The sequence below is a fragment of the Oncorhynchus clarkii genome, chromosome 5 (assembly GCF_045791955.1).
Source record: "Oncorhynchus clarkii lewisi isolate Uvic-CL-2024 chromosome 5, UVic_Ocla_1.0, whole genome shotgun sequence".
NCBI lineage: Eukaryota > Metazoa > Chordata > Actinopteri > Salmoniformes > Salmonidae > Oncorhynchus > Oncorhynchus clarkii.
Genome location: NC_092151.1, coordinates 82,176,334 through 82,192,765, shown reverse-complemented (window position 1 = coordinate 82,192,765; position 16,432 = coordinate 82,176,334). Strand labels below are relative to the sequence as shown.

The 16,432-nt window shown below is 43.1% G+C and overlaps 1 protein-coding gene across 1 annotated transcript in view; it reads right to left on the bottom strand.

The window, feature by feature from the left end:
* Positions 1–16,432, bottom strand: part of LOC139409458 (dynein axonemal intermediate chain 3) — a 30,319-nt gene that overhangs the window by 11,864 nt on the left and 2,023 nt on the right. The window contains exons 4-14 of the mRNA XM_071154631.1: positions 15,195–15,379; positions 11,113–11,217; positions 10,723–10,872; positions 10,366–10,565; positions 9,982–10,098; positions 8,749–8,939; positions 7,155–7,279; positions 6,345–6,434; positions 5,513–5,605; positions 3,601–3,723; positions 103–176 (exon numbers count right to left, since the gene is read on the bottom strand). Coding sequence (XP_071010732.1) covers positions 103–176; positions 3,601–3,723; positions 5,513–5,605; positions 6,345–6,434; positions 7,155–7,279; positions 8,749–8,939; positions 9,982–10,098; positions 10,366–10,565; positions 10,723–10,872; positions 11,113–11,217; positions 15,195–15,379 — 1,453 coding nt within the window. The remainder of the gene's footprint in view (positions 1–102; positions 177–3,600; positions 3,724–5,512; positions 5,606–6,344; positions 6,435–7,154; positions 7,280–8,748; positions 8,940–9,981; positions 10,099–10,365; positions 10,566–10,722; positions 10,873–11,112; positions 11,218–15,194; positions 15,380–16,432) is intronic.

Genomic DNA, 16,432 nt, shown 5'->3' with positions numbered 1-16,432 from the left:
TCTAAATTATAATTGTATTGTTTTTCATTTAATATTCAATTTTTAATTTTTTATAAAACGATTGCATTTAGTCAGTCATTTAATATTAATGTCACTTTGTACCAATCAGGGGCGCAGGTGACGATCTGAACACATATTCCATTCTTGTTCTCCATCGGTACCCCCATTCTAGAGACCTTATCAGAATGAAAGAGAGAAAATGAATGAATATCTACTACACCACAGGTAGGCTTTTCAGTCCTTGTCACGGTGAGTAATGATATCCCATTTAGGGTCGGAACCTTGTCCTAATAAAAAGGAGCACTTGGGAGCATAGACCATTGTGCAGCTGTATTTTAGTCCTAGAATAATGCTATCCCTCCCTCTATGGTTTTACAGGTTTGGCTCCCTGGGGACACTTTGATAATTGCCTGGTTTCACTTAAACCAACGACTGTCTGTGGATTGCAACGAAGCGTTGCACCACCCACACGCTTCTTTAGACATAAGACACACTTTATTAGATGTTATAACCAATGAATGTTCACTCACTTTAAACACAGGGCATACACAAGGAGATTGAGGAAGTGATAACTTCATTGCTATCCACCTCTTTAATAAAACCAAGCGAATGTAGCCTGGGTGTCAAGTCTGTTTCTGCTCTCTTGCCAACTCCTTCTGGAAATGTCATGCTCAATATTACACTGGTACCCAGGCTAGTGTGAAAGGCTTGTAGTGATATTACTACTAAGACAGCACTATATAGGCATCACGACAAGTCACTTGAAGATACGAGTCACCATTACCTGCTCTGACCTGTTAGGGAGGTTTGTGTTGACAGGATCCCTGACATAGAGATGATCTCTATGGTGCTTCCTGACGTAGATGGACCACAGCAATTATGTCTAAAAGCCTGTTGTGACATTCACCCTTGACCACTCCTATAAAGCTATTCCTATAGACCTTCTCTACTGTGACTACTTTCACTGATCATCTATCTCAGATCCTGCTAAAAATGTATTGTGTAACGGTCAAAGTGCTTTTAAGTCAGATTGGATCGTAAATTAAACAGGGTCATCATACCAAAATTAGACTCAGAAATCATTAGTGTGATAAGAGGACCTAGCTAACCCTTTTAACGTAAGTGTTTGAATATCAGTGTGTAAATGAGGTGTGAAGGCTTAAAAATGGCAGTTGAGAAGTTCTCACTGGACCCTGGTAGGTTGGTACTTTGTTAAGTGTATTTACTTTAGATCTCATAAGGTGGGGCCTCCCGAGTGCTGCAGTGATCTAAGGCAATGCATCGCAGTGCTAGCTGTGCCACTAGAGATTCTAGGTTAGAGTCCAGGCTCTGTCGCAGCCGGCCGCGACCGGGAGACCCATGGGGCGGCTCACAATTGGCCCAGAATCATCCGGGTTAGGGGAGGGTTTGGCCGGCAGGGATGTCCTTGTCCCATTGCGCACTAGCGACTCCTGTGGTGGGCCAGGCACAGTGCACGCTGACACTACAGTGTTTCCGCCGACACATTGGTGTGGCTGGCTTCCGGGTTAAGTGGGCATTGTGTCAAGAAGCAGTGTGGCCTGGTTGAGTTGTGTTTTGGAGGACACACGGCTCTCGACCTTCGCCTCTCCCGAGTCCGTACGGAAGTTGCAGTGATGAGACAAGACTGTAACTACCAATTGGATACCACGAAATTGGGGTGAAAAAAGGGGTAAAACATTTGTGGTGAGAGCCGAGTGTGTTGAGACCAAAACTTTCAAGAATTATTCATTTGGACAAAAACAGAAAAGTCAAATCACATTAGTATTTTCCCATGGTAAGAAATCACAATCAAATAATTAGCTAATAAAGCATCTTAAAAGGATAGTTCAGGATTTTTGCAACCACTAACTTCCTTCATACTGGATGGAGAGAAATATTCACAAGTTCATCTAACTCATCTAATAAAGGATATCATTGCCAAAATCCCGAACTATCCCTTTAAGTCAGTGGTATTCAAAGTCGGGTTGAGACAATTGCAGTGGTGTCGCCGAAATGAAACAATTTTAAACAAAAAATGAAGGGTACAGAATATTGTATGGGCCAATATACAAACGTTTTTGGGAAAGGTCATTTGAGAAGAGCGATGAAAATGTAATTAACTGAATTTTTTTTGTTGATTGAAAAATATAAATGTATCGATTTTAAAGGTCCAATGCAGCCATTTTATCTTAATATCGAATCATTTCTGGGTAACTAACAATAAAGTACCTCACTGTAAATGTTTTCAATTAAAATGGTCAAAAATTAAAAATAAAATACTGTACCTTCTTTCCAAAGAGCAATTTCTCAAGCAAGAATTTTGCTAGGACTTTCAGGCGGTCTTTTCAGACAGCTCTTACACTTAATTTTTTTTAATTTTTTTTATAAAGTCAGTTAAGAACAAATTCTTATTTTCAATGACAGCCAAGGAACACTGCCTTGTTCAGGGGCAGAACGACACATTTTTACCTTGTCGGCTCGGGGATTTGATCTAGCAACCTTTCGGTTACTAGTCCAACGCTCTAAACACTAGGCTACCTGCCACCCCACTACAGTTCCTCCCCTCATCCCCCTACAGTTCCTCCCCTCATCCCCCTACAGTAACTCCCCTCATCCCCCTACAGTTCCTCCCCTCATCCCCCTACAGTTCCTCCCCTCATCCCCCTACAGTTCCTCCCCTCATCCCCCTACAGTTCCTCCCCTCATCCCCCTACAGTTCCTCCCCTCATCCCCCTACAGTTCCTCCCCTCATCCCCCTACAGTAACTCTCCTCATCCCCCTACAGTTCCTCCCCTCATCCTCCCACAGTTCCTCCCCTCATCCCCCTAAAGTTCCTCCCCTCATCCCCCTAAAGTAACTCCCCTCATTCCCCTAAAGTAACTCCCCTCATCCCCCTACAGTTCCTCCCCTCATCCCCCTACAGTAACTCCCCTCATCCTCCTCCCCTTCCTCCCCTCATCCTCCTACAGTTCCTCCCCTCATCCTCCTACAGTTCCTCCCCTCACCCCCCTACAGTAACTCCCCTCACCCCCCTACAGTAACTCCCCTCACCCCCCTACAGTAACTCCCCTCATCCCCCTACAGTTCCTCCCCTCATCCCCCTACAGTAACTCCCCTCATCCCCCTACAGTTCCTCCCCTCACCCCCTACAGTTCCTCCCCTCATCCCCCTACAGTTCCTCCCCTCATCCCCCTACAGTTCCTCCCCTCATCCCCTTACAGTTCCTCCCCTCATCCCCCTACAGTAACTCCCCTCATCCCCCTACAGTTCCTCCCCTCATCCCCCTACCGTTCCTCCCCTCTTCCCCCTAGAGTTCCTCCCCTCATCCCCCTACAGTTCCTCCCCTCGTCCCCCTACAGTTCCTCCCCTCGTCCCCCTAAAGTAACTCCCCTCATCCTCCTACAGTTCCTCCCCTCATCCCCCTACAGTTCCTCCCCTCATCCCCCTACAGTTCCTCCCCTCATCCCCCTACAGTTCCTCCCCTCATCCCCCTACAGTTCCTCCCCTCATCCCCCTACAGTAACTCTCCTCATACCCCTACAGTTCCTCCCCTCATCCCCCTACAGTTCCTCCCCTCATTCCCCTACAGTAACTACGTACCTCAAAGGTTCCCGGCAGCCACTGGATGTCTGTAATGGGTGCTTTGTGGCCATTCTCTATGCCTGAGACAGCACAGTAACGCACCACAGGGGTCTCATTCTCCCGCTTGTCTTCAAAGCCCTGCTGGGGTGACAAACACACAGGGATTACAGCAAACAGCAGGGTTAGTCACACAATACAGCAAACAGCAAACAGCAGGGTGGCATAAGCACTGTCAGGTCAATCAACAGGTTCCATACCATAATAGCACTATGGAGGATACAGAGTGAAATACTTTAATGTCCCAGAATTGTCCTTTCTATTCTACTAAAGACATAATTCAAATAATATACAGTTAGTTGCTTTGCTAACAGTGGAAATTAAGAATGTGGTTTATATTATATACAGAAGGATTTTTGTTTTTTGCTCCAAATGGTTTAGGACCTAGAGCAGTGCATGTGATTTCACTTTGCACTTTGGCCACCGCTATCGTTGGCTGTTTCTCATTAAGACTGAGATCACTGGCTGATATGAGATGTAGACTTAGCAGTACAGCTGCATGCTTGGAGAGTGCTGTATATGTTACTGTTTGTGCATGTCTACTGGGTTATGGCACCCTTTTCCCTATATACTGTAGTGCACTACTTTTGACCGGGGACAATAGGGCTCTGGTCAAAAGTAGGGCACTATGTAGGGGATAGTGTGCCATTTGGGACATAGCCTGTCTCTACAAAAGGTGTGAATATGGCAGGTTAGGACATACACACGTTCCCTTAAAACCATACGGGGGGTTTACAAGGCAGTAACAGGTGCTAGTAAAGGACATCTTTAGCTGATAGAACTGCCATTGTTTGTTCTGAAAACACATAGCTGTAATCAGGTGTGTGTGTGTGTGTGTGTGTGTGTGTGTGTGTGTGTGTGTGTGTGTGTGTGTGTGTGTGTGTGTGTGTGTGTTTTAGGCCATGGAAGACCTATCAGGGGCATAGAGGGGTTAGGCAACAACTGGAGTGTGTTGGTGTTGTTGACTCTGGATACTGGATGTTGGCTCTGGAGTGAACAGGGACACAGTGTATGGAGGGAAGGAAGACGGATGCAGCTGCTCATATTCTACTAGGTAATAAAGAAAGAATAAACTGACATAGAGACTAATGAAGGTTGGATATTAGGGCTGTGACGATAACAGTATCGCAATATTTTTCCACTGCAAACATGAAAACATGAAGTTGACCAAACTCTTTAGTTCTTTAAAAACCTGCTGTAAAATATTGTGTGCTATATGTTGGAAAATAAATACATGTGAGTCTGGATGACAACATAATGATATTTGTTTCCATGTTTGTTTCTTAAAGAAGTGAAATCCGCTTCATGTTTTGTTTCCTTGCCACGATACTAATGAATATCGCAATACTGGAATCGTCCCACCCCATTGGAAATGGGATGGATGTGGCAGGCAACAGCTTTGGGGTTCCAGGTTTTCTGCTTACTAGTTAAGGCTGGTTTTGCCACGGTATATGGTTAGGTTAGGTCAGAGATGGTCTATAATGTTGTAGTAATGTTGCCCTTGTAACAGGCTTTGGTTAGGTCTGACCTGGACAGAGTTGAGGTTTGTGGGGCTAAGCTGCCTAAGTATATGGGTTAGGTCTGGCTTGCTGTGATCGCCAGGGTTGGCTTGAAAAGGACCATCAGGACCGCTGCATTCCCCTTTAATTAAAGGCTGAGGATGAAGAGAAACCCGGCAAGCCAATGTGTCATAATTTCACTGCGTCACAGGGCTTTAACTCTAAAACTTAGCCTAGAACTGGGCATCTAGATTGAAGATAATATTATGAACCAGAATTGGGACCCCTCATAGACTTGCAATGACCTCATCTGCAGAAGCATGCCATTGGGATTGAGTCAGTGTGATCAGGACAGAACGTTGATTAGTACTTACTAAAGCGTTGGTGTTTGCTGCTATGTTCTTTCCACCACTGGTGCGTGTGCCCTGTAATTGTTCTACATGGGTGGATATATCCCATAACACAACCTGAGATGACAACAACACAAATAAGTGTATTACTCAGGGTGGATCAACAACTACACCTTCACCTCTCATAAAACCCTCTCATTTTAACATATTATTAATGCTTCAGTTTATGATGAACATTTCATGAAAGAAAACCATGGAGAAAACAATGGAGGATAATGGCCAAAGAGGATAAAGATAACAAGGAGAGAACGAAAAGAAAGCTGCACCTTCTATAAACAGCTATTTATCTGTTTTATCAGATTCCCTTGAAATGAAGCCAGTGAGGCCAGTGAGGCCTGGGACAGAGGAGGACATGGGAAATGAAATCTACTCCTGAGATGGTTATATAATACGGCCTCATAAGAAAAACTCCACAGTGCTGACAGTTAGTGGGCACTGAAACAGAGACAGGGAGGTAGGTAGATAGGGAGCGAGGAAGAGAGGGATAGAAGGAGGGAGTGAGGGAAAGGGAGAGAGGATGAGGGAGAGGGAGCAGGAGGGAGGAGAGGGAAAGGGAAGGGAGAGAGAGAGGGAAATACGTGGGTGGATATATCCCATATTCCATAACACAACCTGAGATGACAACAGCACAAAGAACCTGAGTGAGAGAGAACATAGTTGAGAGGAGTATTAACATCAAGAGAGAAACATTTGGTCAGCAGCACCAAAGAGGGCAATAGAAATATGTTAACTTGGCAGTAAAGAGATGGAGAGAGCGAGAGAGAAAGAGAGAGAGAGAGAGAGACGGAGTCAGAACCTGGCCGTTCATGCAGCCACCAACAATAATATTTGGGTCAGAAGGGCAGAACTCAAAGGAGAAGACGTCGTCTGGGCACTCCAACAGCAACTGCAAACAGCAGAAAAAGAGAAACCCACAGCGTTACAGTGGGCTGAGGCATTACATTTCAAAGCAGAGAGAGACTTTCAAGTACTATGGTCCCTTGCCATCGAATGTATTTATTTATTCTAGTCATTCAATACACTCAGCATTTTAAATCCATGTCCTTGGCTAATCCCATGTGCAAATGATTCCACTTCACTGAACATAAAACAAACAAAAAATAACAGAGAAACAGCTTTGTAATGCAAAACAATGAGTTAGGCTACATTATGTTCAAGTGCAGCACTAAATGTGGTCTATTCCTAACAAGTGCAAAGCTGAATTTGGTATATTACTAACAAGTGCAGAGCTGAATCTGGTCTATTCCTATCAAATTTGTTTATTTTATCTGCTGAAAATGTATTGCAGTATTTTTTTAAATCCCTAAACCACCTCATATACAGTACTTTATAATGGCTCTATTATCCTTGGGTAAGTTCGACTGCTCAACTCAATTGTAATTAATTAAGAGGCACTTACTTCAACTTAACCAAACAAAGGCGTTGAATGACAGATCAAAGCAACTTCTAAAGCCATTCTCTTTTTAAGAGAGCTCATCTCAAACAGATCTGACGTGAGTCAAGGGTGAGAAGAGAGATATTGCTTGTAAGCTGTCAGTGAGGATTTATCCAGAGAGAGAGAGGTAGAAGAGGTCGAAATGAAAGAGAAGACTTTGCCATACCATACCTGTGGGTTGATGGGATCAGAGAAGCTCCAGAAGAGAATGAGGGAGGGGTTTAGGAGCAGCTTAGTGGAGCCATTGATCCTGTCCTCGAAGGACAGCCTCTCTGTCACAGCCACCGCTATCACACCTAAACACAACCACATATTCTTTCTTACTATGTGTAATACCGATTGTGTCTGTATACCCATCTTCTTCTCCTGTACCTTCTTTAAAAAAAAAAAATGTTTTACCCCTTTTTCGTGGTATCCAATTGTTGTAGTACCTACTATCTTGTCTCATCACTACAACTCCCGTACAGGCGGGAGAGCCGGGAGAGACGAAGGTTGAAAGTCGTGCGTCCTCCGATACACAACCCAACCAAGCCGCACTGCTTCTTAACACAGCGCACATCCAACCCGGAAGTCAGCCGCACCAATGCGCCGGAGGAAACACCGTGTACCTGGCCATCTTGGTTAGCGCACAGCCCGCCACAGGAGTCACTGGTGCGCGATGAGACAAGGACACCCCTATCGACCAAGCCCTCCCTAACCCGGGCGACGCTAGGCCAATTGTGCGTCGCCCCACGGACCTCCCGGTCACAGCCGGTTACGACAGAGCCTGGGCGCGAACCCAGGGACTCTGATGGCACAGCTGGCGCTGCAGTACAGCGCCCTTAACCACTGCGCCACCCGGGAGGCCTCTGCCTGTACCTTCTGTCTGTACCTTCTGTCTGTACCTTCTGTCTGTACCTTCTGTTTAGCACTATTTCGCCAGCTCGAATTCCGGGCACATGTAAATGTACTTAAAGGTGATTCTGATAAACACTGTCATAACGTTACAGAACCATACAGAAACTCCCACAACCACATATAACCACTGTCAAAACCATACACATGTATTTGATACCATCCCGCTCCAGTCATTACCACGAGCCCATCCTCCCCAATCAAGGTGCCACAGACCTCCTGTATTGAAGGGTCTGCAGTGTGACTGTGGTTATGAATGATTGTTACTGTGGCCCAAAAAAAGATCAGTGCAATCATTTACATTTAGCAGACAGACAGTGATATACAGTGGTGACTGTCTGTCAAAATGAAGGAACAGTAATGTTCTGCTACTGAACAGAACATACAGAATACTTATCATCATCGGTTACTGTATGGGTGTTACAATCAATTCAACGTTTATTGGTTGTTTAAACAGATTTGCAGATGTTATCAGGTGCAGTGAAATGCTTGTGTTTCTACTAGCTCCAACAGTGCAGTAATACCTGGCAATACAATAACAATACACGCATAATCCAAAAATATGAAAAAATGTATTATATAGGAGGAGCCATGACTACAATACAGTATATACTTATAAAGTGGTTGAAACAGTATGAAAACATTATTAAAGTGACCAGTGTTCAATGACTCTATGTCACAGTAGGCACCTGTACTGTTCCCCTTGTCTCGACCCCGTGTCCAGGTTCCTCATATAAATATGATTACTACCTCCTGGTTAATGAGGACGCTTCCTGCTGTACTTCCACCGGCCAACCCATTAAAGCCTCATTGACTTGAAGGGGAATGCCCCTTCTAGTAACTCTAGTTCTATGATGTTCCTGTCCCTTACCGTTGATGGTGGGGTGCCAGTTGATGTTGCTGATGGTCTTCTCCTTGCTGAAGTGCAGGTCAGTGAAGGACTGGTACTCCTTCAGGTGTGGGTCAGCCTTCCGTCCGTAGCCACTGTCCTCCTCACTCAGGGCCTTCCAGTCGTCAAAGAACACATCCATGATTTCATTCTGCTGGATGGCTATCTCAAACCTGGGAAGTTCATTTAATAAAGAACACACACATCTTTACAGGGCGTTTACACTCGAGACGGCATCGCGCGGTGAAACAGCGGCTTCCCATTCATTTTCAATGGAAGGAAAGTTGTGAGAAGCAGAGTGGGCGATGCGAGCATGGGCCAGGGAGCTGAACAAGGCGGGACTAAAGTTGGGCAAAGCTGAACTTTATGCAAATCTACAGCGATATTACGGCGCAAGTAACCAATCGAAGCTCACCATAGCTTCCAACCCCTACTGGATTGGCTAACAATGGCTGTTGATATGTAGCACTACCTAGCATGCTTGCTAGCTTGTTAGCACCCACATGCAGGCGGCCATATCGTGGCTAGGCAAGTTACTGCTGTAGAGTATAAAACAATTTTTGTGGCATTGTCAGCTAACCCATCTACAGTATATCTCGGCCGTCAGGTGAGGTGCTGACTAACGAAAGATAAACTATATATATATATTTTTTAAAGTAATACTCTCATCTCTCTTTCTCAGATGTTTTATTTTTTATGTTAGCCTGGATCCTGTCTCTGCTCAGCTATTACATTCCACTCCTTGTCACTCCTGTCATTTGCCAAATATTCAGGAATGGCAAGGAGTGGAAAGTTAGCTAAAAAGATTGGTAACCAGACTAGTCTGATGTACAGAACAGGATGTAATGTAGAACACAGTAGGTCATGTAATAGATTGATGGTATACAGATAGGATAGGACTTTATCGAATACTAGTCAATAAAATGTTATTTTAGATTGACTTTAAAAAACATTAGAGCTTAGATAATGAGCAGAAAACATACATCAGCATAAACCATGGAGAATTGCCAGAAGAAAAGTTAAGTCTCCATAAGTTACTTTGTGCATATCTTGATCAGGCCTTGGCTTTCATAATGTATGAGAGTGGATTCCTCAAGGCCTCAAGGCTGCACTATAATGTATAACTCTGGTTGGCTTTCAGTCATTCCATGCATTAAAACGCTCCCATTGAGTCCCAGAGACTCGATCGTATCCATAATTTAAATGATCCCTTACCTGGAGGCCACAGAGTTGACAAAATTCTTCAGCTTCTCAGATTGGAGGCAGTTCTCTTTCTTCTCCTCACTGAACTCTCTGGGTTCGTACTGCGTGCACATACTCCTTGGATATGTCCTATGGAAGAGAACAATAATGGATAAAGTAGGCAAACTTTTGCTTCACTGTTCAATTCAGATAATCGTTCAGTACAGGGTATAGTCATTCTAAAACGATAAAGCATTCGATGATTCATTGTAATGATTCATAAAAAAAAAGGTAATGAATCATTACAACACATCTGACATTGTTAGGTACTGCCAATGTGGACTAGTAGCTACAGGACTGTACCATGGTCTATTTTCTTCCCCTGTTCTACCTGGCTCTAGTTACAACATGACCTACCACTGTGTTTGGGTGCTGGAGCTCTTGAGGTTGGGGATAGTCTGCACCCCAGTGTGTCTCTCCATCTGCTTGAGGCTGAAGTTCTTGTCCTGGTAGGGGGTACATTCAATGAAGCCATCCTTGGTCTCCATGGCATTACGGTCAGAGAAGAAGATCGGTGCCCCAAACTCCCTCCGCACCCTGGAGATCCTATACTTCAACTGAGACGGAGGAGGAGAAAGAAGAATGAATGAGAGACAATTTAGCCATTAGATCATTATCTAATTCATTCAGAACAATCATTTAGTAACAATTCTATTTTCTGTTTTGATATTTGAATTATATTTTAGGGCCCTAAATGTTGTTCCGGTGTTTTACCCTGGGTCTGGAGTCAGTGACAGACTCTTCCTCTATTTCCTGTTCGCTGCCCAGAGAGATCCAGGGTTGGGGTTCAGAGGTTTTCTGGGCTGCAAACACCTCCGACGGCTCCCGCTCCAAAGCTACCTCAACTCCCAAAGCCACTACAGGCTACATGGGCAAGACATACAGAGAACACTGTAATGAGTAATAGGGATTATATTGAAGACATGAATGATCTTTAGATGTTTTGAATTTGAATCATTACTTTCTTTACTTATTTTATAATCAAGTTATCATTCATATACAGTAGTAAAGGGCGTTTTCCCCCTAGTATGTCACATAGTACTGTTTTTAAAATGTTTTTTTTCTTCTTCTGAAGAGGAGAATACTGGTGGTAAATGGACTCACCTTAAGGTGCCTCTCCTTGGCTTCTGCTGTTAGAACCAGGTAGAAGCTGGATCCGTAGATGAAGTCTCTGTCGTAGACCAGGAGGAGCTCATCTTCAGGGTAGTCCTGTTGTATCACATAGGAGAGAGGGTATTGAGGGCACAGTGCACTGCACACACATAGACTAGCAGGTTGGCATAACATGTACAGTGCCTTGTGAAAGTATTCGGCCCCCTTGAACTTTGCGACCTTTTGCCACATTTCAGGCTTCAAACATAAAGATATAAAACTGTATTTTTTTGTGAAGAATCAACAACAAGTGGGACACAATCATGAAGTGGAACGACATTTATTGGATATTTCAAACTTTTTTAACAAATCAAAAACTGAAAAATTGGGCGTGCAAAATTATTCAGCCCCTTTACTTTCAGTGCAGCAAACTCTCTCCAGAAGTTCAGTGAGGATCTCTGAATGATCCAATGTTGACCTAAATGACTAATGATGATAAATACAATCCACCTGTGTGTAATCAAGTCTCCGTATAAATGCACCAGCACTGTGATAGTCTCAGAGGTCCGTTAAAAGCGCAGAGAGCATCATGAAGAACAAGGAACACACCAGGCAGCTCCGAGATACTGTTGTGAAGAAGTTTAAAGCCGGATTTGGATACAAAAAGATTTCCCAAGCTTTAAACATCCCAAGGAGCACTGTGCAAGCGATAATATTGAAATGGAAGGAGTATCAGACCACTGCAAATCTACCAAGACCTGGCCGTCCCTCTAAACTTTCAGCTCATACAAGGAGAAGACTGATCAGAGATGCAGCCAAGAGGCCCATGATCACTCTGGATGAACTGCAGAGATCTACAGCTGAGGTGGGAGACTCTGTCCATAGGACAACAATCAGTCGTATATTGCACAAATCTGGCCTTTATGGAAGAGTGGCAAGAAGAAAGCCATTTCTTAAAGATATCCATAAAAATTGTCGTTTAAAGTTTGCCACAAGCCACCTGGGAGACACACCAAACATGTGGAAGAAGATGCTCTGGTCAGAGGAAACCAAAATTGAACTTTTTGGCAACAATGCAAAACGTTATGTTTGGCGTAAAAGCAACACAGCTGAACACACCATCCCCACTGTCAAACATGGTGGTGGCAGCATCATGGTTTGGGCCTGCTTTTCTTCAGCAGGGACAGGGAAGATGGTTAAAATTGATGGGAAGATGGATGGAGCCAAATACAGGACCATTCTGGAAGAAAACCTGATGGAGTCTGCAAAAGACCTGAGACTGGGACGGAGATTTGTCTTCCAACAAGGCAATGATACAAAACATAAAGCAAAATCTACAATGGAATGGTTCAAAAATAAACATATCCAGGTGTTAGAATGGCCAAGTCAAAGTCCAGACCTGAATCCAATCGAGAATCTGTGGAAAGAACTGAAAACTGCTGTTCACAAATGCTCTCCATCCAACCTCACTGAGCTCGAGCTGTTTTGCAAGGAGGAATGGGAAAAAATGTCAGTCTCTCAATGTGCAAAACTGATAGAGACATACCCCAAGCGACTTACAGCTGTAATCGCAGCAAAAGGTGGCGCTACAAAGTATTAACTTAAGGGGGCTGAATAATTTTGCACGCCCAATTTTTCAGTTTTTGATTTGTTAAAAAAGTTTGAAATATCCAATAAATGTCGTTCCACTTCATGATTGTGTCCCACTTGTTGTTGATTCTTCACAAAAAAATACAGTTTTATATCTTTATGTTTGAAGCCTGAAATGTGGCAAAAGGTCGCAAAGTTCAAGGGGGCCGAATACTTTCACAAGGCACTGTAAGTACAATTTGACTAAAACAGTGATATATTTTCAAAACCAGATTTTTTTATTCTTAATGAGTGTCATTGTGAGTGAAACGTGAACTAGTAGATAATTTATAAGGGCTGGTGGGGGTCTTGGACAGTGAGAACCTGAATTGTTGTCTCAAGGTCTTAGAGAGGACAAACAACCACACACACGTCACCATGGAAACAGCACTACCCCACACAGCGGAGTGATATTTGATGATTAGGGTTGGGGAGTAACGGATTACATATAATCCGTTACATGTAAAGGCATGGTAACTGTAACTGTAATCCCTTATGTTACCAGCTAAAATATTGTAATCAGATTACAGATTCTTTTGAAAAACTAGATGATTACTTAAACTCAGAAAGGATGTTTGTGAGGAGAAAAATATGCTCAAACTTGCACACTTTTTATAGACTTTTTATAGACATCCATTTTTGGACTTATAAATTATATATATATACAGTGCCTTGCAATTGTATTCATCCCCCTTGGCGTTTTTCCTATTTTGTTGCATTACAACCTGTAATTTAAATTGATTTTTATTTGGATTTCATGTAATGGACATACACAAAATAGTCCAAATTGGTGAAGTGAAATGAAAAAAATACCTTGTTTCAAAAAATTATAAAAAAAATACCACAGAAAAGTGGTGCATATGTATTCACCTCCTTTGCTATGAAGCCCCTAAATAAGATCTAGTGCAACCAATTACCTTCAGAAGTCACAAAATGAGTTAAATCAAGTCCACCTGTATGCAGGTAAGTGTCACATGATCTCAGCATATATACACCTTTTCAGAAAGACCCCAGAGTCTGCAACATCACTAAGCAATTGCACCACCAAGCAAGTGGTACCATGAAGATCAAGGAGCTCTCCAAACAGGTCAGGGACAAAGTTGTGGAGAAGTACAGATCAGGGTTTGGTTCTAAAAAATTATCAGAAACTTTGAACATCCCACAGAGCAACATTAAATCAATTACAAAAAAATGGAAAGACTATGGCACCACAACAAACCTGACAAGAGAGGGCCCACCAAACCTCATGGACCAGGCAAAGAGGGCATTAATCTGAGAGGCAACAAAGAGACCAAAGATCAAGGAGCTGCAAAGCTCCACAACGGAGATTGGAGTATCTGTCCATAGAACCACTTTTAGCAAACACTCCACAGAGCTGGGCTTTACAGAAGAGTGTCCAGAAAAAAAGCCATTGCCTTAAAGAAAATAATAAGCAAACACGTTTTGTGTTCGCCAAAAGGCATGTGGGAGACTCCCCAAACATATGAAAGAAGGTACTCTGGTCAGATTCTTGAGGGACACCTGTTTCAGTCTTCCCGAGATTTGAGACTGGGACACCTTCCAGCAGGACAATGATGTTAAGCATACTGATAAAGCAACACTCGAGTGGTTTAAGGGGAAACATTTAAATGTCTTAGAATGGCCTAGTCAAAGCCCAGACCTCAATCCAATTGAGAAGATTGCTGTACACCAGCAGAACCCATCCAACTTGAAGGAGTTGGAGCAGTTTTGACTTGAAGAATGGGCAAAAATCCCAGTGACTAGATGTGCCAAGCTCATAGAAACATACCCCAAGAGACTTAGGCATGTTGTGTAAATCAAATGATACAACCCCCCCCCCCCCAAAAAAAAAGATTCCAGGTTGTAAGGCAACAAAATAGGAAAAATGCCAATCCATTGATTCTTGAAGAATATAACTTAGAAATGCCTCATGAGCTTAGTTCAACTGTCACACTCCATGAGAACACTAAATATAAGCTTGTTTTCTCCCAATGTTTGTAAACATTGTAAATGTAATAGCATGGTTAAAACAATAATTTTGATATTATGGAGGGTCAGTCCTTGCATCTATTAATCTAAGAGTGGTTACATTTCTCCAGGCCCATCCATCAGCTTTTTACTAAAACAGAGGCGGTGCGACCGTTTTGTTATGGTTAAAGACAGCATAAACAGATATGGGACCAGGCTAGGAACTGAGGCAGTGTTTTTCCCCCAGACCCCTCAACCTAAACATGAGGCCATGTGAATCAATCATCATATTGGTTGGGAGAATATGACATTTTAGTAATTTAGCAGACACTCTTCCAGAGTGACTTAGTCGTGAGTTAATATATTTTAATACTGGTCCCCCGTCGGAATCAAACCCACAACCCTGGCTTTGCAAGCTCTACCAACTGAGCCACACGGGATTGCCTGTATGCTTCCTCTGTATGACAACAATAACAATGACATAGAGATCAGCCTACCAGCACCAGCTGCTTCATGGGGCTGAAATCAGACACAGCTGCCCTCATCCTCATGTCCTGCACAATGTCCTCTTTCCTCAGGATCTTGTAGGGGTTGTCCCCCGTGACGTCCTCGTCACAGCGACACCCAAACAGCTCCTGGGTAGCCGAGGTCAACGTCAAGGGCAAGATGTCATTAGGATGACCTTGATGTGAGGGGGACAAGGGTCAGACTGTTCAGGGAATTTGTACAATAAGAACACATACTTCTGTTTTCTGTTGCAATACATTTTGCTGTGCTGTGGCCTACCCTAGAGTGTACCTCCAATTCCCAGTTGCCATAACAAGAAAAGATCAAATACAAAAACGTACAGCACTGTTCTTAATTGTGTTTTATCTGATTGTAAAAAAGCATGATAATACAAACATCATCACCAGCCTACAATCAGAAGAACAACATGATTCCAGTATCGCCATGTGTATAACACCAGAGCACGACAGTATTCCCTTTGAAGCCTTTTGGTAAACAGGCTAGGAAGCTTCTCTTGTATACTTACTAAAATAAACTTATCTTGGACATAAACACAGGCTTACAGTGCATTGCATGCTATAGTAAACAGGGCTTTGCATAATTATAGCTCTCATCTCACCTGTGGCCTGCATCAAAGCCTTTCCACAGGGTTGAGGCTTAGGAGACCCAGAGAATGCTGAAGTACAACTTAAGTAACCACTTCCCAACTAGGTGTGTCTTCCCTTTGTATTCAGACCACCAGCGCCCATGCTAAATTATTGTAGTGGAAACTCACACCATTCATTTACAGTGGGTGATGTGTTAAACATGCCATGTGGTAAATATGCTTGAGTGATGATGAGAGGTTAAATGTAACATATGAAAAACAGGTGCCATCCCCTTTCAAGGTAAAATCCATATAAAGTGTTTGTGAATCATATTGTTACCACCAACACCACACATTTTAAATCCACTACATGTATTGGAGTTTGTCTAAGACATCTCTTTAAATGACAGAAGATAGACCAAGCATATTGCTCCAACTATTCTCCAACACATTACATTCAATAGGGCTGTATCATACTGCATCAAGTGAGACAACCCTCCCAAGTGCATAATGCTATCATGTTCCTTTTACATGATAGCCGATGACCTAATCTAAAGTAAAAAGATACCCCTTTCCTTCTGCTGGTCTGGCCGGCATTTGATAAGACTTCAAATTGAGATGGAAGACCAAAAGCATGTTTGC